Genomic DNA, 21,333 nt, shown 5'->3' on the forward strand with positions numbered 1-21,333 from the left:
TAATACGGTTCGTATAAAGACTAATTCCGACCAATAACCACCCCTCTTGCCCCCCCTGAAATACGCTGCCAGTCAAACCCCACGTCATAGTGTGACTTGCGCAGCCTCCGTGCAACGCCGGAATGCGACGGCGGAATTTGGAACTGCTTCTCCGACACCCAACGGAGATCTCGGCCCCCGCGATTTGTCTTGGCGCGGGGAACAAGGACGTCTAATATGATATTTCCGCCCAATGAATTATCTCTCATTATAAATGATTTTGTCAATCTAGTCTGTCGTTAACATCCGTACCCACGAAGCCGCCATCAGACTGCGCCCTGTACATCCCGCCCCATCATGTTCGTCGCAGAACTCGTGCAAGGCCTCGTTCACGAGGCGACTCACCGACCCACCGAGTTCCTCGCCAAAGCCCTCGGCGTCGCTGTGTTGGTGTATTTTATCGCAAATGAAGTCGTCAGATCCAAAGCCCGTCTACCCGCTTGGCACGGCCCAAAGGGACTCCCAGTTGTGGGGAACCTGCACCAGCTCGGCGGCAACGCCTCGCAAAAGTACAAGGACTGGGCCAAGGAGTTTGGTGCCGTTTACCAGGTCCAGCTGGGCAACCTTCCAGTCTTGGTTGTCAATACCGCTGCTGCGGCCAAGGTCATCTTCGGGAACAACTCGCAAGCTACCGCTTCACGACCTGAACTATACACTTTCCACAAGGTTTGTTTACATCGCTCCAGCAACCCGGCTTCACGATGGCAGTTTCTAATTTTTCGTGCTCCAGATCGTGGCCAACACTGCTGGCACTACCATTGGCACATCTCCCTACAATGAGTCGCTCAAGAGGAGAAGAAAGGGCGCAGCGTCCGCCCTTAACCGCCCGTCTATTGAAACGTACATTCCCCATCTAGATCTCGAGACGAGAGACTTCCTGAAAGACGTTCTCCACTACGGCAAAGCAGGCAAAGTCACCATCGACCCCTTACCCCTCGTCCAGAGACTCAGCTTGTCGCTGGCCGTCACACTCAACTGGGGAGCGCGGTTCCCCAGCCACGACGACGGCCTCTTCAAGGAAATCACCACGGTGGAGGGCGAGATCAGCCGCACGCGGAGCGTCACGGACAACATGCAGGACTACATCCCCCTCTTACGCTATAACCCCTTCTCAGCGGGGAAGCGCCACGCCGTGGAGATGAGAATCCGCCGTGATAAATACCTGTCCAAGCTCAACGGCGACCTCGAGGCGAAGATTCGCAACGGGACACACGAGCCGTGCATCCAGGCCAACGTCATGCTCGACGAGGAAGCCAAGCTCAACAATGTCGAGCTGACCTCCATCAGCCTCACCATGCTCTCGGCCGGATTCGAGACCTTCACCGCCGTCTCGACGTGGGGCATCGGGTTCCTGGCGACGCACCCCGCGATTCAGCAAAAGGCGTTTGATGCCATTCGGAAGTCGTATGACGAGGGGAACCCGTTGTGTGATGCACATGATGACCAGACGATTCCCTTCCTTCGCGCCCTGGTACGCGAGTGCTTGAGGTAAAGTTCTGATTCCATGTTGGCAAGCCAATTGACACCCCGCCACTGTGACTGACTTTTACCGGTACAGATTCTTCACTGTACTCCGACTTTCATTGCCTCGTGCTACGAACAAGGAATTCGTGTACGAGGGGAAGCTTGTACCAAAGGGTACGGTCGTCTTCCTGAACTCTTGGGCTTGCAACATGGGTGCGTATTTTTTTCTGGAATAGAGGACTCCTGAACTGGTTTATACTCACGCCTCGCTAGATGGCGAGCTCTGGCACGACCCCGAAGTCTTCCGCCCCGAGCGCTGGCTGGAGAACCCCGAGGCACCAATGTTCACCTACGGCGTCGGTTACCGCATGTGTGCCGGAACGATGCTGGCTAACCGCGAACTGTACATTACTTTCCTCCGCATGTTGGCCAGCTTTGAGCTGTCTTCGACGGACAAGATCGACAGTAATCCCATCACTGGGGCTGCTGATTTGACTAACCTTATTATTACGCCAAGCCACTACAAGGTCACCTTTACTCCTCGCAACGAAGCGGCTCTTAGAAGCGCTTTGGAGACGGCGGTCGAACATTGATGGACTTTATTTCGGTAAGTGAAACCTAGGTATGAGGGGGGCTAGGCGTTAGCCAGGCAAGAGGACGTACGTAGGAGGATGGCGAATGAACCTGCAACTCAAATTACAAACAGAGATTGGAATTGGCAGACGTCGTGGGATCCGAAAAGTACCGGTTTCGTCAAGGCACTTTTGGAGGCAAGGAAGGAGGATGTCCGTTAAGCAAGGTCTTGCTTACACAATTGAAGTCAAAAACAAAAAGAAGATATTATTTTCTAAAACCGAGAATCGAACTCGGGGCTACGCCTAACCTCTGAGAGATGAGAGGGCATCATGTTGGCCACTAGGAAACGTATTAGATTAGAGCCCCACTACCAAGACTTTTGTAGCTTTAAATGCTGAGGTTAATGTTGGTTTACGTATTACAGGATGATTTGTTCGATTGAACCGTGGTGACAAAAGGTTAATTAACTGTATATTGATCTCTGCGTGAAGTGGAAAAGAGAGGTTTTAACCGGAAGTTCGACCGTTGATTGAAAGCTGATTTAGAGGTCTGTAGATGGCCCCTGCGCTTGCGCTGACTCGAGGACGAATTGGGCTTCCAATCCGACAGAATAAAGTTAGGAGAGCCGGAAGATAGATGCAAGGGTTGACCGGCTTCTTCAACGTCGTGATGTCGTCTACACTCGTGAAATTTCCTACATCGACCAAAACAAGAAGTTTGAAAATTTCTGACCGCACCTCGTTAAGAAAGCGATGGGCATAGTCCCAAGAGTCGCATCCCCAGCCACAGTTCCGAAAGTTGCTCCAAAAGCACACAGTCACGCTTTAGACGTTTTCTACTTCTCCATGTAAACTAGCTGACATTACTAAATATTCTAAGCACTTTCACAAAGGATCTAGCTACAGAGTTTCTGTCTCGTCGAAAGTATCTGAGTGATATTTATTTCCCCGTTGAAGTATTCAAAATCTTAGACTGGAGTATTTCCAAACCCCGGAGGCTGATACTCGACTGCACAAGAGGCTATCTTGCCAATAAAAGGCGTGGCAGGAGACATCATACCACATTAGTGATCCGCTGCCGCAAGTCAACTAATACTATCTTAGTCACAATGGCCTCAGAAGGACCGGACATACAATTCTTACTCACGTTACCTTTTCTTCCTGTTTCTCTTTTCCTATGTCCATCATAATGCCGATGAGGTCGAATGTCAATTCCTGAATTAGCTAGCTCTGAATAACGGGTCTGATTCCTAAAATACACTGCGCGGCAGCCACTTACCAAGTGGCTAAGGATGCGAGACCATGTTATAAGTTGCCAGCCTAATCTCTTCAGGAGAAAATTTCTCAAATTTCTTCGAAGAACAAATGTGGCTATACCTATCTCTCGTGTTATACAGCATGCCAACACATTGATAACCTTCCCATGGAGCAAGGGGGTCAAGGAGCATTTCCGGGCTCTTGTTTACGACGGTTGCTGTCGTAAACTTTACGCGGTCTTTCTGTAGGTTAGCTGGAGAAGAAAGATTCTTATTGCCTTGATGCAATCAAAGTGCTGGTCTTCTCACCTTGGATTTCTGCATCGCTTAACCCGAACGGCCAAGTGGTCGCGGGGGTGCTTTTAGACCCAAAGGTTAAGGAACCACTTGTGCTGCCCTTTCCGAACCCACCAAAAACGGATTTGGTTTCTGTGATTCCCAGCCCTCTGAACCCCTTCTCATAACTGGATATTTCTAGCTGTTTTGAGGACCATCCCGATATCCCGTTCTTATTCCCGGAATTCGAATCAGGCTGACTTGGCTTTGGGCTAGGGGTGTAGCTGGTTCTGCCACCAAACCCGGCGGGTTCGCTAGATAAGTTGCTCCAGAGTCCGATGTTCTTTGTCGGAGAGATCTCCTCGGGCTTCGCGGCAGTTGGCGCATAGCATTCGGGAGGAGGCAATTTGACAACCACCTTAAATTTCTTCCGAAGTGGGGTAGACTTGGCCGACTGCTTAGTTTCTGTGGCTGATACGATTATAGGAGCTGTCTTTGGTGCGGATACTCGGCTCGTTTGTTGGCTGTGAGGTGTAGCTATAGTAGGTGAGCAGTGAGAAGAAAGGCTTTCATGTCAAAGCATTCAAATAATTCTATACGTACTGTTTGTGGACAATCCTCCAGTAATGTCCCGCTGATGGCTCTTCGTGGGAGTAGTGGGTTGAACTGAGGAAATGGTTATTGGGGCATGTTCTTTCGGTAGGAAAAGCGTGGAATTGTAATTACTCGTCGCAACTCTGGGTCTGTACCGGCGGCATTGATCCAGACCCTGCTTGAGCAGCTTGATATCGCTCTGCAGCTGTGTGCGTCGCGCCCGAATCTCCTCCGACTCGGCCGCGAGCTCCTCTAACCTTGCATCATCCATTGCGTTGACATCTTTCGGTGTCAGAATTCCTGGAAGCTCTTGTATGAGACAGCTCTCTAACGCCAGGTTGATCAGGTTATCAGTGAAAGTGCGCAACGCCATCTACGCCAAGTCAGTACTTGAGCTTACGGCTAATTCAGTCAATAAAACATCGATACTTACGTCGTAGAATGTTTGCATTGTTTCGATAGCCTGCCCGGTCCCAAACTCATTGCGTCGATGTGAGAGATCTGTTCCCGTGTGTTGCGAGCCTTCTGAGCTATCGTCACTCGCGTTGTTGCTGTCGGAGTCCCCCGAGGCATCCTCAAAGTCACGATCAGATTTTCTGCCGTCCATAGCTTCCTGGAAGTCAGCATCAAGAGGAAGCGCGTATCCCTCCTGAACAGGTCGAAGAAGCTCCCGCAACTTGTTCTCGAGAATCTCCTCCTTTGCATCGAAGAAAGGATCGACGCAGGTCGACAGGATGGTGGAAGTGGTACTGCAAGTGCCCAAGGGTCCAGCGACGTGCTCAAATGCCTGGTCTACGAATGCCTTCACCATGACGATGACCTTCTTCAAATGCAGCCTGGCGACGGCCTCCCAGGGTTTTGACTGTCTCTGAAACAGCGGCATAATCAAGTTCGTATTGGCATATCCGGGAAACTCGGTGCCCTGGTTCGCGGCCGCTTGCCGCTCCAATTGAGTGGTCATCTCTGACCAAGTAATTGGTTCTGGCATGGGAAGGTCGTATGGATGCTTGTAGAGGAACTCTGCAAGATGCGGTGGCATGGTCTTCTGTCTCCTACTACTAGGAACGCCAAGGGAAATTTTCTGCGATGACCCTTGCACAGTGAGAATGTGACGAATGGCTCGATTGAAATTTCGCAGGTGAGACCGCAACTTCCGATCAGTACCATCAAAGCCGCCGAAGAACGGATCATTGTAGTGGCCCTGTATGCCGTCGCGGACAAGTCTCTCAAATCCTCCTGCGATGTCCACGAGATATGCTCTCATGCTGGCAGGACTAGTCCTGGCCTGCCCTAAGCGTGCGAGCTCGGTCTCATTTTCAGCGAGCTTCCCTTGAATTTCTTCAAGAACACCTGGAAGATTCTTCTTGATTTGGTCATGAAGGACATGACTGAGACGTTTCCGTAGAGTAGATATGCCCCGATGGATTGCTGGTATAGAAGCCCAGGACCCGGATTCGAAGAACTTTCTTTCGACTACGTCCCGAGAGTCATGATCTACCTCGGATGTGCCGTAGTCTGGAAGGTTGCGTACCACATGCCATCCAAGCTGCAGGTTGTGCACTGCTTCGCGGCCCCTGATAATTTGAAGATACTCGAGTTCGTTGGGAGATCCTGGATGGAGAAGATCTGGCTTAGTAATGACCCCAAGCGTACGCTTTCTGGCGGGGTCGTGTTTTGCCGCCTCCTCCAGGACTCTCTGGTTGGCGAGCTGATTATTGGCTGAAATGACGGCGAGGATAATGCTGTTTTTCTTTTCCATATAGCTTTCTACCAGCTCCATGACGGTTGTCCTGCCCTCCGCCGACTGCTTTGCTGTCGCAGTATGGAAGATTCCGGGCAAATCGACCAGGGTCAGAGGGTATAGGTTTGGACCTTCGACCTCCAGACGAAGAACGTCCTTGCAAAATCCCCTGTTGGAGTCGGTGAGGCCCATGTGCTCTTTAGCGGCGGAGAAGACTTTGCTCATATCCTCTCCCTCAGAAAAATCGACCCTTATCTCCTGTGCAGGCTTAACATCGTTGTGGAACCGAATGGTGGCCTTGACGCGTCTTTGGGTGCCGTTTCGGAGAACCAGCTCTGTGGCAAAACGTGTGCACAAGCCCGAGCTAACGGGAAACTTGACATGGGAGATGGCTTCAAGGACAGATGACTTTCCGGATGACTGGTCCCCCACGACGATTATTTGAGGGAGATTGACGATCTTGCCAAGGCCGAGCGAAGAAAGCTTGTCGGTAGTGTCGAATAAGATGCGAGTCTCGACGGAGTTCAACTCATCGAGAGCTCCGGCATCGAGGGTAGCTTGAGACATGTTTGAGTCTACGCAAGTTGCCAAGCTGTGAGATACGGATGGCTTTGACCACTCCAAATAAAATTTCCGCGGCGACCAAGGAAATTATAAGAGTCCTCAAGAGTCAGCCCTCGTAATTGGGCTTGTTGGTTTGTTGTGTTGGTTCATTTTCGGAGGGGGCGGCGCAGCTCATGCATACCACCTAACCGCGCGCAACCTGACACAGCTGAAGTGCAGGAGATGCGGTCCAATATTTGGCCAACAAGATATAGAATCGGTCTTGAGTTGATGATCTGCTATCTCAGCCTGCAATCTTAATCGAGCAGGGTTCCGTATCCATCCCGGATCAGTCCCAGATACTCCATTCTTGATCCGTATGTTTCAATTCTGTGTGGACTGCAACCCCGGCGCCACTACACCATATCGGATGCTGTGATAACCACCGACCACCAGAGAATAATTCTAGCCCCCCAGAGTCCTCCGGAGAGGAAGCGGATTTGTGAGAGTGTGATGGGGCTGATATGAAAATTCAAATCGTTCCATTGGCTTGTGGGACAGTGGGTCAACTGCACGAAGGCGTTGCAGGGCGAGGCCTGTCTCTACACCGTCTCTATACTAGCAAGTCGGTGGGGAGGGGGGCAAAGACGTGGATAACCCAGAAGAGGAAAAAGTTGTGCATTTTGATGTCGGAGCAGATATTGGTGATAGTTGTTTGAGATCTGTCAATGTCAAGGGCCGTATTGACCTGTTGAGTGATACTTGGATCTGCGGACATTCTCAAGTATTTCTTCGACGTATGCCATGAAAGGTCAACATGCATAAACACGGAAGGCCAGCTGTCGATCTCGGGGGCCGTGTTTCCCGGCTCGTTGACACGCTGATGTCGGTGATGAATAGACAGATAACCACAACCCCAAATCTCACTAAGGTCTCCTTCACCTCACGAATGAACATATTCTCATGAGGCATCAAGGTACAGATTATATTCACTCGCGCCCGTCGCATAACATTGTGAAAGCGAAACATGAATCTCATAGCTAGCCCAATCATCACGTTGGCCCTCACTCCAGTAAGGTAGTTGACACCAACACGATATCTGGTCTCGATGTGGTTCTGCCCCTTCCGTCGCCGGATAAGAATGCTGGCGAGCCGATTTTTCTTTTCAGCAAACACGATAGTACATACGGCACGAAATGCCACGAATCCAGTGCGTCCAACGTCAAGGCCTACGACAGCCAAGGCCGCTTTCCGATCAAGATAATCGACAGCTTCAAAGACACAAACATCCAGGAATTGCACGGCCTGCGAAACGTGGTGGGCGCTTTATTGCTCCATCTCCATGTGCAGCCCATAGAGGTCACCGAAAAGCACCACAGGAGACCCATCGCTCCTCTCGGTGTGGACTCTGGAAGAACAGAGCTGCTGGAAGACCATGGCGGAATCATGGGTGCCAGAAGGTGGTTCAGCCCACGGCCGGCCGTTGACCCAAACAGCCTCCATCAGATTACAGTCCAGTGGGATCTCTCCTACTCTCCTTCGGCCACGCAAGCAATTTGGAGCCATTTCCGACCCGGCCCATCACCAAGGAAGTTACGATTGACACGATGCTCGATTCTATTGACATGGTCGGCCCGGTGAAGTGCATTCCCGCACATGCTGATGCCGCGACTGGAGATGCGTCTCCCAACGTCGGTGCGACTTTCTGGTTTGGCATACTTCCCTCGAACCTCCAAAAGTTGTCCGCGTACAGCAGCAACATTTTCCCACGCCTCTCTGCCTTTTTTCGGGACACTCAAGAGAGCTACTACCAAGCATCCATTCAAAACGTTCCCGTTGGCTTCGGCGAGACGGGATTGCAGTCCAGCAGCTTGGTCGAGTAAGACTCCCAAACAGAGACCGTGTCTGACTTTGATCTCGTGCGCCTCTTCAACAACTTGATGGTGTGAGCATGGGCTGAACTGGACCCGGAAAATGATGGGTTTGAGGCGGAGTGGTTCTCGAAAGGTCAGGCTCAACTTCTCCCTACGACCTGGAACTGGTCACCTAATAAACCATTCGCCTAAGTCTCTCTCAGATGTACACCATCTTCTTCCCTCACAGGTTCGGTCAGAGGGGTCCAGAGTACTTCCGTAACACGCCCAACGGGTTTCTGTCCCCGTACGACACCGGTCCTCATCTCAACACCGATAACACAGAACAATAATGCAGCCCAGGAGGGGGACTCTTACACCTCCTTCATTCCCTACAATTGTGGCTGGGTTTACATGGTGAAGATGGATTGCTACACCCGCCGCGCCTCTGTCTACACCGAAGCTGGCGTGTTGAGGCCTCTCGATGACGTTGTCGGAGACCTCGTTGAAAAATGTCGAAGCGGCCTGAAAATCCTGACAGAAGATTGGTTGAAAGGGATCGCACATTGGCTTTGTCAAATTAACATTGACGCAAAAAGTCATTTCCAGGATACTGTCGTACATGGGAACCCCATATGGCTTGATGACATGACGGAGGCTTTCGGTGCCAAAGAAGGTACAAGTCGCAGTGTCGAGGTTGACCAGGACATCTTGTGCTTTGGATTCGAGGTGGCAAGGAGCCTGAAGAGAGGAGTTGTTTCTGCGATTGAGCCCGGATCAAGAGTAGAGTTAAGTAGGCTTCAAAACGGGGACAGAGTCCTGCCGTTGGGGAGCTTTGAATTCTGCATGCTCGGCCCCGATCGTAAGGTTCATATTCTGGTAGAACGGGATAGTGAGACGCTCAGGTTTCGATGCGTGCCTGGGGTTTTTGTCAAGGTATCTTGTTGGCAGGTTCTGAAGGTGGAGCCTACGAACAAGTAAGAAGAGGCTGAAGCAATAGGCCGGCTTAGGACATGGTGATGCCCAAATGTCTTTGATCCGAAGTCGAAACTCGACCTTATTGAGGTAGCCGTTCAGCTGTCGCAACGTAATGTTGGTCAATCTCACTTCGACGGGTGATACATGTACCTGGCGGGCCTGGCTCTGCTCTTCCATACACATAGGCAGCCTCAAGTTCAATCTCTTCGTCACTCAGTGCGTCAACCGCGCCAAACTCATAGAGAACTCCGGAAGCACTGTCTGCACAGGACTCTATACCGTCTCTAAGACGAGCCGCCGTCTTGAGCAGAAGCCTGAACATATCGTTTGGTGCGTCCAAGAAGGCCTCCAGAACTACTTCGATCGTATGCGTTCCGCGAGGCGCAGGCGGGATGCAATCCAACCTGAGAGCGAGCAACTCGTCATTCTTTCTAGCATCTGCAAGCTCGCCTTGGAAGACTGTTATGACTATAGACGACTGTCCGTCGACAGTCGTGGTGAGATGCACGGTTCTAGTGGCCGGGAGCGACGTAAAGCGGGGGAACACCCGCAGCGCCTCGCCACCAATGGTCTCGACGAGGACTGATCGTGGGTTCAACATGAGTGCACCGACTAGGTCATCGAACCTTCCTTGTCCATAGAGATTCTCGGCAAAGACAGCGGTCCCAAAGGTTACAACTTCGTCATAGTCCAATGTGACTGGTACCCAACGAAAACTTCCTGGGTAGTCGAAAACAACACAGGATCCACTGCCGAAGTACGACCTCACCATGGATCGTACCTGTGATGCTCCTGTGTAGCCACCTACGACAACGACTTTCGCGATGTCGTCCCTAGACAGGTTGGCGGTTTTGATGACCTGGTCCATGAGGGGCAACGTCTGCTCGAATGCCTTCATCTCATTCGCATCGAACACCGAGATCCCTCGAAGCTGCTTTTGCTGTATCAATTGTCCTATCTCCTTGCCGAGGTGGCGGTCACTGATGCTAGCCAGGGATTCGAATACCCCCACGTCAAGCTCAAAGACAGATACGTCAAAGGTTTCTCGCCCGAGGTCATAAACAACGAAATGAAAATCATCATCCGACTTGTCTATGCCGTATGCAACCGCAGCAGCGGTAGGCAGTTTCATGATGCGAGGAACTTGTAATCCGATAGAACCGCCGGCTTCCGTGATGATTTTGCGCCCTTCCTTGGTGAAATAGAGCGGAACAGACACGACTGCCTGCTCAATGGGCCCAAGTGTCCAGGTTTCGGCCGTTTTCTTGAGTTCCTTGAGGATTTCCAATACCGATTCCATGAGTATGTGACCTTCGCGAGGGAGATGCGTGTTGAAATCTTCTTGCGAAATCTGATGCCTAAGAGCTCGGTGTAGAAAGTACTCGGGTTCGGTGGCGTCGCAGACCATATGACTGATTCAAGTCAGTACTTACCCTCATTAGAGAATACAGGCAACAATGATCTAACCTGGAATCGAAAAGAGCGCTTGAGACACTTGGATCAACCTGTTCGTGATGTCCCAAGTTATCTGACCACATGATTGTGGAGCCTGGTGTACATCAGTTTTGCGTTCTAGAGCCAGACTTGACGAGAAAGAAGCTTACTCTGGCCATCAAGCGGTATCCTCCTGGCGCCGCGTTGGATTTTGCCTACACTTGAGTATGAAGGCCCGAGGCTCTTCATTGTCCACCTTTCGTCAACCAACAGCGCCTGAAAACGCAGGAAACCTCGAGTGCGCCACTCACGATGGCGATGAAGTCAGATTCAAGCTCATCATCCCAACCGTTGACCTCGAATGCGAAGGCAGCAGGAAATCCTAGGGATAGCATTGAAACGAAAGCGACGAACAGACAGAAACGCGTGGCTCTGTGCCATCCTGCCAATGACGACATCTTGATCCTACCTTCATTTCGTTGTAATGTGTTGGACTTTCATAGATCATGCAGAGTCGAGAGATCACAAATGCCTCTATTAATGAAAGTGATCGTGATCCAACTTGGCTCCTCGCAAAGTCACAAGGTCAATGTAGTTTGTTCTGAACTTGCGGCGGTCAGCCGTCCTCTTTTTACGAGATGCGATGGGCGTTGTGGTCTGTTAATGGCGGTGGCAGCTGGGTGCTTAGTGAGCTGCCCGGAATGATCCACAATCAGCTCGAACTGGACAACAAAGCAACACAGGACCCAGTGATCGTACCAGTACCGTGTCTAAATATGACAGTGCTAATTGACTGACGGTCAAATGTTGCTGAGCTTCCTGCTTGACATTGGACACTGGGTCAACCAACTTTGACCGGTTCGTCTCCATCAACGTCAGTCAAATCTGTGATGCACGGTGGGCATCAGCTGTGACTTGGCCGCCGCGGAGGATACTAGTCAGGCAACACCACTGACTGCTGAGTGAGCCCGTAATCAGTCTTCCTTCTTTTCGCTGTGTGGGCGGTCTTTCTCGTGGACATGAAGTGATATAGATGGAGCTTTTCCTTCCAGAATATTGGCAACGTGCTTATTTCGGTACAGACTCACATTTGTAGCCTTGCTTGGCTTCGCAGTGGAGGCCTATAATACAACACGCAGGAAAGGCTTGTTCGTTCCGTAGAGGCTTTCAGAGATTGTCTTCCCCTTGAGGAATCTGAATCCGCAGACGGCAAGGCAACACAGCAGGGGTGTCCCGAAGTTGAAGACATCACGCTCGTAGAAAACGCTGCGGGAAGATGGATGCTCTGTTCTGTTGATGGTGTGGACGAGATTGATGATTTCCTCCCACTTGGCAAGGAACACCTTGCTGAGGCGGTTGCAGAAGGGACGACGCTGAGAACCTGAGACGAAAGCTAGCAGTCGCCCTGCCCCCGAAACGCTTACCTAGGTAGGTACCCAAAGAGTTGTTGCGGCCCACCCGGCCCCAGCCGTGCTCAGCCGCCCCACCACGGCGTCCTTATCGCTGCTGCCGCTGGTCCGATAAGGCTCTCAACGACGAGCCAGGCCTCTTCCGTCATCCTCGCTCCTGCAGGTCGCTCTCGTCCAAAGCTATCCCCCAAGGCTGTCACCATTCCCAGAGCTGAGCCAGCAAGCATGACGAACGCACGATCGGAATGACTGATCCCACGTACACAGTCTTCGTTCGACTGCCCATTCTGCGGGGCGAGTTCGTGGATCCCCCTCCGGTGAGTCCAAATGTCCATCCCGCCCGTAGCCGTCCGGGTGCCTATAGCCGCGGGACCGACGCTCATGCGAGTCCACGCTGCAGGTCAACTGGGATTCCGCCAAAGACGATGTGCTATGGAACATCCTTTCTGGCGCAGCTAAGCAGGAGATTGACTGTAAGTTGATTCTGCCATTCGACCTCGTGGAAATCGCTAACCTGTCCATGTCTAGGGAATGAACTGTAAGTCCTCCCAAGGAACCGGAACCACCCCCGTCGGGCTCACCCATCCTCCAGAGCCGCACATTTCGATGTGACTGTCGACTTCCTTCTTCAACAAGTAGCCTACTTGACCGAAAGACACACTGCGCAGCTTCGGGCTCAGGTCCGGAAAGCCACAGCTGCTGCAAAGGGCTCCTCTGCTCCCTCTCCCGTCCCCGGCGCCGAGCCACACCCGCACCAACGGACCGTCTCGGCGCTATCCATCCGCCGCGATTCGCCGCTTCCCCGGAATGATACCAGCACGCCAGCGACACCCATAACGAGCTCTCTCCGGCCAAATATCACACGAAATGCGTCCTCGGGTACGATAACACGCAACCTCGGCGGCGGCTCCTCGGCCCGCCAGAACAAGCCGGCCACCTCGCGGCCTTCTAACGACAACCAGCGACATCGCCTGTCATCGCTCCCCATCCAGACTACATCCCGAAGCCCCGAACCGACCTCGCCTGACGCAGGTGAGCTGAGCTCGCCCACCTCCTCGGATGACGAGTCCAGCCCAGCGCAATCGCGCATCATCCGTCGCCCACCTCGCTTCCAGCAGCGTGACGGAGCGGCCGATCTCGAAGATGAAGATGAGGACACCGAACCTGCCTTCCTTCAATACAAGCCGCAATCATCCAACACATCCGCACAAGACATGGGTTCGACTTTGCGGGGCGACCCCCGAAACGCCCGACGGACACCAAAAGGCAAGGAGAAGATACACCACTCGGAGACATCAGATTCGTCGACCAGTTCGCCCGCCATGGTCTCCAGGGGCCCCTCTACAGGAGATCGGCGCCCAGCTGGTCCCCTTTCTCCGCGGCGTCCAGCCGAATTGTCCGGCAAGAGTCCAAGTAGAAAAGGGTACTCGCGAGACGGGAGCGACGGCACGCCAAGTATGGGCAGCAGCTTCAGTGATTTGGATGGTAAGCTCCCCCGATGGAACCAGTATTGACGAACAATTCTAATAGACAGCAGACGCCTCGGTAACGCAGTCCGCTCTCGAGGAAGCCCTGGCGAGTAAGATGCAAGACGGCGCCATCGGGAGTAGATTCAGCATCAGCCAAGCGTTCAGAAGTCGTTACATGCCCAAGCCCGGTCAGCAGTAGCAGCATTGCGTGCATCGGAATTCCTTTTACGGTAGAACATGAATCGGCTGGGTTGAGAAGCATCTCTGGCGTTTAGGCAAGATCACGAAAGCGGGCCATAATGTCCATTTTGCTTGGTCTAGGTTAGTTATTGGAATAGGACTTGGCGTTTAATACAAATCAGCTTCCGGAAGTTTCAATTGGGTCAATTTTGGCCTCTTCGTGCTGACTAGCTATAAGGACGGCTCAAAAGACTAACAAGTCTAGGTCGAAACACACGCAGTACTAAAGTACTCTGGAGTTGGGACGGGAGTGGGATGACGTCCATCTTTCCATGTCCAAGTGAAAATCAAGCAGGCGCTATATGCTTCCAAGATCCCGATCCATTATACAGCTCATTCAAAAGCAGTCAAGGGCAAAGTCCAATCTCGGCCCAAATCCCGCGGTAGACCAAGGGCAACCAACTCATGTGTTGCTTGCTGCATCCAAACACCCAGCAATGGCGCAACGCCCAACGACTGTTTCTCGGCTTCTATACTAGCTCACACTTTGTCCCTGCTACGCAATTCGTGACTCTCGCCTCTTTCAGCTTCACAGCAGTCAGCATACGACACTGCGGGCCACCAGGGGCAATGACAACTTACCATCCGACTCATCCGTCTTCGCCCCTTCATAAGGGTCCCAAGTCTTCTTCCTCGCCGGGAGCGGTTTCGTCACCGGTCCTCCTCCTCTTCCTCCTCCTCCTCCTCGGAACAATCCCTCTTCATTTTTACGGTGCCTCGCATCGTGCAGCCGATGTTCATCATCGTCGACCCTCTCGCCGTGCTCTGCCCGGCGCCTCTTGGCCTTGTGCGCGCGGTAGAAGAACAGCGCCCCCACGACGCCGATGAAGATGGCGACGGTGCCGATGATGACGCCAATCTCAACGGGCGTGAGAGCTCGCGGCGGAGGTGCCGGCTGGGGGCCAGTACGGCTGTCTCCCTCGAAGAAAGACATGGCTTTGCGGCTAGAGAGTGAGGTGGGTGTGGTGTATTTTTCTCCCTGTGTTGCCCGTTACTGGCAGAGACCTTGGAAGGTGGTCTAGAGAGCGTTGTTTGCGGGTGAGGCGTTCGATAGCGGTCCGGGGGATGGAAGGGGGGGAGGAAGCAACCATGGATCGAGACGGGAGCTATCTCAAGGGCGGGCGTCCTGGGAGTGTTGCGCGCGCGCGGGTAGGTGAAGCAGGACCAGAGATCCGGGAACTATGTAGGAATGAAGGATGTCCCGGGAATACCAAGGCGCTTCTTCTGTCGTCCTACGACCTTTGAAATGTGATTCAAAAAGGAGTGACTGATCTCTGTTCTTGTGGAGGGAGACATGTTAAGTTGGACTAGCCGTCCGTGTCTCGACTCTGCTCAAGCTACCCCAGCTTTTTTGCTTTGCGCGGGAAGCCCCGTACGTGCCTCACCCCCCTTTCTCGAGAGAACGGGGTGGGAGTTTGGTCTTGATCCATCTACGGTTACCCCCTTCATCTTTGCTTCTGTCGCCAAAGACGGACGGCTTGGGGGAACCTCGCCAAATGGGGACCTGTCCTCCTGCGGCTAGCCGAAACGTCCCTCCCGTTTGGTGGTTTGTCGTTTGCTTGGCTTTAGATTACCTGTTAACCAACGGGACGTATCTACTCTCACCTGTCTAGTCAATCCACCGACTCCCCCCCTGGGAGCCCTGACGGAGAAAACGTGACAAACAGAAATGTAGATCGTGTTGGAAGAAGGAATATGTTGGTTTGTTTGTTTCCTAAATGGGCATGTAAGAGATGTTGGGACTTGGGTGTCCACCTACCTTTCCCCACCCAGCCATAACCTTGGATCTTACTCCCCTCGCTCGCACTCTCACCGGTCTTCAAAATCAAATGGTTCAGGACTGGTTCGTTGCGCCATTTACACCCTTTCCACGAAGCTCGATCATGTAAATCCCCTGGCTCTTTGTGTTCGCTAGCTTTAGTCGGTCCTTGCTTTCTCTTGTCTCGCTCCGGCGGGACGATGAAACTAACAGTCTTGAACGAGGGCCCTCCAAGTAGCCGAAAGACCTCCTCGAGAGACCTTGACCACAGACTCAGAAAGTTTTGAGCATAAATACAACCGAGACAGGCCTCTTTACAAAGAGTCAGTAATTGAGTAAATATTAGACGAGACACAAGTAGCTCCTGCTTGATGCCAGGCCGCTCAATATCGAATCACCTTCCCTCCGTTTCGTTGAACCCCCAGCTTGGAGAAGATCTGGTAGAGAGCTATCGAGTCGGCTACACGCATCGACTTTCCCGGTCCCACGAAATTGGTGAACGTCAAGAGACTACCTTCTCTGCTCCTCCTCCTCCTCCTCCTCTCCCAGAACGGGAGCCCTTACAGTCCAGATGCGAACCCCACTGCCGCTTGTCATCTCCCTCCAGCCCGTCACGCAACGAGACACAATCGGGTCTACTGAGCCCTTGCACGAATACGTCGGTCCCCGTCTTTGTCTAACATGAGCAACAAGTAGTCTTTTCCATGACTCGTTGGACGAGAGTTTCTCTTTGATCGTCATGGCCCCAGAAAAAAAGTTCGAAAGAGAAACGCTGGTTTAGAGAATGAGATTGAGATTGGCCATCAACGTTTTCTTATTCTCGACCAGGGGGCGGCGGCGGGTGGGCATGAGACATGGCTTCGGTTGCTGCAAGCCCTTGCGTCCGCAAACTCGCCGACCGCACATCCCGCCAAGGCATAACCAACATTAGCATGGGACCTTTTTTTCACCCGATCGTGCTGGGGGATAGATGACGAGGTGAGACTCTTTTCATTATTTCCTCGCTTCTAGAAGACATGCAATATGCACAATGGCTGCCACCAGAACCCCCACAACCCCCCCCCTCCTCATCGAGCGACGAGACTCGGCTCGCTGTCATCGCTCCTCATGAGATGAGAGGGAGAGATGTTTGAGAGATTCAGCATGTCACCGGTGCGTCCATCTGCGGGTGTGCGTGCAGAGGTTGGTGGTCTCTGGGGTCGAACCTGTCCGCGACGCATCAGTTCAGTCGGTTGGCTGCATCGCCGGGGTTGGGGATGCAGGTATCCTGCCTGCATGCCGCCTGCGCGACCCGCCGTCACGTTCGAGGCTCTTGGTGCTGCAAGATCTTTGGCAGATTGGACAGTAGGATCTTCTGGCCTTGCACAGACGAAGCCCGTTGGGCCGCGTTGACATCCTTGGCAGTCGTCTGGGTGGTACTTTGATGAGTCGAAAAGGTGTGGCATGATCAATGAAGCAAATGTTTGGTTCTTCTTGTGGCTACTCAAAGTCGAAACAAAAGCGTGCCATCTTCGAACAGCGAGATAATTAATCTAGCAAACTGCGATGGAAGTTCGGTATAGATGGAGGTGCCCTCAGGAGCAGAGCACATAATCCCAGTTAACGTACGAAGCAGAGATGGCTAGGATGAGAAAAAGGAGCATCAGAATTTCCAGCCCAAAGATTCGAGATCATACTTCAACTTGTCAATTCTGAGGGTAATGAGACAGTCTTCACAATGAGTCCTAACGCTGCTCTAGCCCTCATATCCGTGTACAACAAACACAGATGCAATCCGTGCTCAGGAACCAATACAACGGCGCTTCAAGCGTCCACATTGCAAAAAACTTCGTCTCGCACGTCCTGTTCATCATTTTGCACGCATGCAATCCGCACTGGGGTGATTAAAGCTGTAGCGCCGCGGCGGTCAACCGGCTGATCTTTACCAACATACCGAGTCCACAGCATCCCCAATAAATCCTGTGCATCGAGACGCGCGTTTTAAGCAGGCGTAAAGCTCAACAGGACGTCGTTGGCCAACTTAGTCGTGATTCCCACGGTCTGCAGCATAGGCCTCTCGTCCCTCGGTTGAATGTCTTTGAAAGTCTGCAAGATTCTCACCACAAAGTAGCTCATCTGCGTCAGGGCAAACTGCTGCCCGATACAGATCCGCGGACCGCCGGAGAAGGGGAGATAGTCCCACCTGCAACAGTTGAGTTTCCAACCAATCAGCAAAAGAAAACCTCTCATCATGGAACCAATTCCCAGGCATTGTTGTCAAGGGAGTCAAACTGGCGGAGAAATAGCAGAATGTGTGCAAAGGAGGTTGGAAGGGGGGCGGGGTTTCAAAACGTACGACGGCCGTATCTCCTCCCAGCGTTCAGGACGGAACTCGTCAGCGTCCTCTCCGTATAGATCCTTTCTCCGGTGAAGACAGTACAGGGGCCACCGCACGGGTGTGCCTTTCGGGACGAAGACGGGCGATTTCCCGTCGGGCCCCCCGCCCACGGGCAGCGTCGTATCCCGTGCTGTGCCGCGCGACATGCTCGCCACAGTCGGGTACAGCCTCAGGACTAGGTAAGCCGCAATCTCGTCAGCACTCTATTCCAAAGTTCTCCTCCCATCAGGTCTTTTCGTCGGGGAGATATTAAAAAAAAAAAAAAAAAAACTCTCACCTTCCTTGAGCACCATGTTCAGGTACTTCATATCCTTCATCTCCTCCCACGTAGGCCTCCGCCCCTCCAGCGCCTCCACCTCCACCCTCAACCTCTTCACGACGTCGGCCCGCCGGGGCAAGACCCAGAACAGCGCAGACAGCGTCGACGCCGTGGTGTCCCGCCCGGCGAGGATCATGGACAGCAGCTGCGCGCGAATGTAGTCGGGCGTCAGCCCGGGCTTCCCAATCATCTCATTGAGGAACACGTAGCCCCTCTCCGGGTCTTTCTCTGCCTCTTCGTCGGCAGACCGGACGTTGCGGATGTAGTTGTCGCAGAAGCGGTGGATCTTCTTGAGCCCCTCGTCCCATTTCTTGTCATTGTCGAGAAAGGTGAGCAGGCCGAGACGGGAGCGGATCGCGGAGCGGGTGGTGATGTACTCAAACGTCGACGTGAAGTCACGGGCTTCTGGCGAAGGTGTCGTGAGCATGTTGGTTGAATGTCCGAACCTGTAAAAGGCAGTGTTAGTACATCACTCCCTTCACTAGCCAACCCCCTTTCTTCTTTGTGAATATCCAAAAACTCACATAAAGTCAGTCGCCGAGTCCATGGTCATCATATACAACAACGCCTGCAAATCAACCGTGGCCCCGTCCTTGGGTATGTTCCCAATAAGATTACCAACATGCCTCTCAAAACACTTCAAATCCGCAAGCTGATTCCTCACAAAGCTCGGCCGCATCATCGCCCGGGCGCCGTGCCACACCTCCCCGTTGGCCGAAAAGATGGCGTCCTCCCCCAGAATCGGCACCACGGCCTCCCGCCGGGGCCCGACAATGATGAACGACTCAAACGACGTCACCAACATGGTCTTGAGGTTCTCGGGCTCGCTCGTCATGAGCACCCACCCGCCCGGCGTCTTGACCCACCACGTGTTGCCCAGCTTGCTAAAGACGTCCTGCCACCACTCGAGCAGGTTGTGCTCCTTTTGGCGGGCGAGCGAGGCGCGGGTCCAGTCGCTGCCCAGGATCGGGTCCTTGTGCGGGTACACGGGCGCCGCGCCGCAGTGGAGGGCTTTCATTTTGAAGAGGTACCATGCTTTTTTGTATAAGATGAGGGTCGGGAGGATGAGGATCGTGGCGAGGACCGGGCTGGTGAGGGCATGGTTTCCTGTGAGATGGGAGCCGTGGGCCCAGGAGAGGTACTTCTCTGCCAACGTCCACAGAATGTAAGTTCCAAGGGCAGCGGATGAAGCTGCATAGAGGTATGCTCGTGCCATGTTTGCGTCACTTTATTATTGGGTGGAAAAACCGCTCAGTCGTTGTGAGGGGGGTGAGATGAAGTGAGAGCAAAAGTCTGGTTTCGCGTCCAGCGTTCGTAGCTCTACGACCCCTCAGCAGTTATGAATGAAACTGAATTCGCAGTCAGACATTCGCTCACGTAATGTCCGTGCCGGTGTGTCCGACGAAGGCTGGTACAACATCAGACGGGGAGAGGTCTCCAATTAGCTGGCCCAAGGTTTTTGCTCCGAGTCGGGAGGGGTCCGGTTTGGTTGGATGTTCGCCTTCGATAGTCCACTGAATAAAGTAACGAGTAACCCATGAAATACGCTTTGCCTGCCATAACTGTATATCTTATAGAAAGTCTCCGTCAAGGACATGTTTGAGGTGTCCAGTCGATCACATGTGTGTGTGTGTGTGTGTGTGCACCCCCTCGGGGGGTGTCCGTCAAATGATGTAACATCGCCATCTCATAGCATCCCTGGGGGTTTCCCCTCACCTTCTCTCCAGGACTAAGCTAGCCCTCGACATATCGCCCCGTCTAAGAACGGCAGTTTGGCTACTAGTACCCAATAGACAAGCAGCCTTTACGGGAACGCTACGCTACGGCTTCCAAGCTAGTTCTCTACCCCCTCCAATCCGCCGGATATGTGGTCCTACTAGCCACCCAAGTTGCCGTCACACCCATGATTTTCCCCGCGAAAATACATCAGGAAGTTCGGCAGAAACCAGCCTAGGTACCGGGGAGCAGAACGACCGTGTAGGGCTGACCTCCAGGTTGTAAAGCCTCCTCAGCTTAGAATAAGTAAGCCAAAAAAGAAAAGGCGGCTGAAAGATCTGCCATGACGAGGAACAACAACCTCGGATATGATATTTGATCCCGCAAAGATCCCGCAAAGATCCCGCCAAGGCGACCATAATCGTTCCATCATCGTAATCTGACATGGTTACACCAACACCATCCTCGAGACATGCCCACCTCACCACCTTTTTCTCACCTTTCGTGCTCGGCATGTGAACGAATTACCTAGCCCACCATTGGCCGACTTTGGATCCTTGAGGCGGGGGGAAATAATACGACTGCTTGCGTGAGCGTGTGAGTGTGTCCGCGGTAGACCGATGGTTGCACATCCATGGGAAAAGTGTGATGTGCCAATGACAAGGGGATCAAATCTTACCAGTCGGTGAATCGAGTTGTCAAACTTCAAAGTGACAAGGCACGCTGGGAGGCCAAACCCGAGAAATGGAGCGAACAAAACCCATACAACTAACTACGTACACGTAGCTGTCTATCTGAATCCCTCTGGCTCCCTGGCTATTCTGCCATTCTAGGTTTTCCAGTGCTTTCTTGTGTAAATGAACCGCCGGAAGGCTTGGAAACTCTATCCTACGTTATTATTACCTCGTATTTGGGGCTCTCGCCTTGGAGCCAAGCTTTGTGTGGAGAGCTCCGCCTCGGATAACCGCCGCGACAAATGGCCCGACGGTCCGGCGGACGGAGTTGGATGCGGCGCCGTGCAGCCCCATCGAGGATGGCCGTCGGGGTAGCCGGGAAGTAACGCCCTTCGAAACCTAGACCGTTGAGAAGCATGAGGATCAGAGAAATATTCTCAGTTCTCATCGAGCATTGAAATCTCCCTCTCTGCCACCCATCTTCATGTATTTTTATTTTATTTTCCACTTCCTTCTTGTGTAAAATGGCTAGTAGCGGCTTCAATTACAATTGGCATCATCTATCTATATACAAGTCGTCATAATGTTGTGGGCTCTTCTGCGGCTGTAGATGCTCG

At 52.7% G+C, this 21,333-nt stretch overlaps 7 protein-coding genes across 7 annotated transcripts; 3 read left to right on the plus strand and 4 right to left on the minus strand.

Annotated features, from left to right (window-relative positions):
* Window positions 1-336: 336 nt before the first annotated feature.
* CORC01_01596 (cytochrome P450) lies at window positions 337-2,096 on the plus strand (the record flags this gene model as incomplete). Its single annotated transcript, XM_022613250.1, has 4 exons — window positions 337-705; window positions 770-1,527; window positions 1,598-1,716; window positions 1,777-2,096. The coding sequence occupies 4 exons, from the start codon at window positions 337-339 to the stop codon at window positions 2,094-2,096; spliced, it is 1,566 nt and encodes a 521-aa protein (XP_022480349.1).
* Window positions 2,097-4,068: 1,972 nt separating this feature from the next.
* CORC01_01597 (dynamin family protein) lies at window positions 4,069-6,512 on the minus strand (the record flags this gene model as incomplete). Its single annotated transcript, XM_022613251.1, has 4 exons — window positions 4,069-4,147; window positions 4,214-4,276; window positions 4,360-4,577; window positions 4,638-6,512. 4 exons carry the CDS (start codon window positions 6,510-6,512, stop codon window positions 4,069-4,071), a joined length of 2,235 nt encoding a protein of 744 aa, XP_022480350.1.
* A 1,003-nt stretch (window positions 6,513-7,515) lies between these two features.
* On the plus strand, window positions 7,516-8,694 carry CORC01_01598 (uncharacterized protein; the record flags this gene model as incomplete). The annotated part of the gene is made up of 4 exons (XM_022613252.1): window positions 7,516-7,565; window positions 7,700-7,951; window positions 8,002-8,367; window positions 8,592-8,694. 4 exons carry the CDS (start codon window positions 7,516-7,518, stop codon window positions 8,692-8,694), a joined length of 771 nt encoding a protein of 256 aa, XP_022480351.1.
* Window positions 8,695-9,398: 704 nt separating this feature from the next.
* CORC01_01599 (PrBiP) lies at window positions 9,399-11,148 on the minus strand (the record flags this gene model as incomplete). The annotated part of the gene is made up of 3 exons (XM_022613253.1): window positions 9,399-10,731; window positions 10,787-10,868; window positions 11,025-11,148. The coding sequence occupies 3 exons, from the start codon at window positions 11,146-11,148 to the stop codon at window positions 9,399-9,401; spliced, it is 1,539 nt and encodes a 512-aa protein (XP_022480352.1).
* Window positions 11,149-12,407: 1,259 nt separating this feature from the next.
* Window positions 12,408-13,830, plus strand: CORC01_01600 (uncharacterized protein; the record flags this gene model as incomplete). The annotated part of the gene is made up of 5 exons (XM_022613254.1): window positions 12,408-12,479; window positions 12,563-12,635; window positions 12,691-12,700; window positions 12,755-13,647; window positions 13,700-13,830. 5 exons carry the CDS (start codon window positions 12,408-12,410, stop codon window positions 13,828-13,830), a joined length of 1,179 nt encoding a protein of 392 aa, XP_022480353.1.
* A 521-nt stretch (window positions 13,831-14,351) lies between these two features.
* Window positions 14,352-14,805, minus strand: CORC01_01601 (uncharacterized protein; the record flags this gene model as incomplete). The annotated part of the gene is made up of 2 exons (XM_022613255.1): window positions 14,352-14,398; window positions 14,454-14,805. The coding sequence occupies 2 exons, from the start codon at window positions 14,803-14,805 to the stop codon at window positions 14,352-14,354; spliced, it is 399 nt and encodes a 132-aa protein (XP_022480354.1).
* A 2,805-nt stretch (window positions 14,806-17,610) lies between these two features.
* On the minus strand, window positions 17,611-19,542 carry CORC01_01602 (cytochrome P450; the record flags this gene model as incomplete). The annotated part of the gene is made up of 4 exons (XM_022613256.1): window positions 17,611-17,812; window positions 17,966-18,182; window positions 18,285-18,772; window positions 18,851-19,542. 4 exons carry the CDS (start codon window positions 19,540-19,542, stop codon window positions 17,611-17,613), a joined length of 1,599 nt encoding a protein of 532 aa, XP_022480355.1.
* Window positions 19,543-21,333: the final 1,791 nt, after the last annotated feature.

This window comes from Colletotrichum orchidophilum (assembly GCF_001831195.1).
Source record: "Colletotrichum orchidophilum strain IMI 309357 chromosome Unknown Scaffold_8.1, whole genome shotgun sequence".
Taxonomy (NCBI): Eukaryota; Fungi; Ascomycota; class Sordariomycetes; order Glomerellales; family Glomerellaceae; genus Colletotrichum; species Colletotrichum orchidophilum.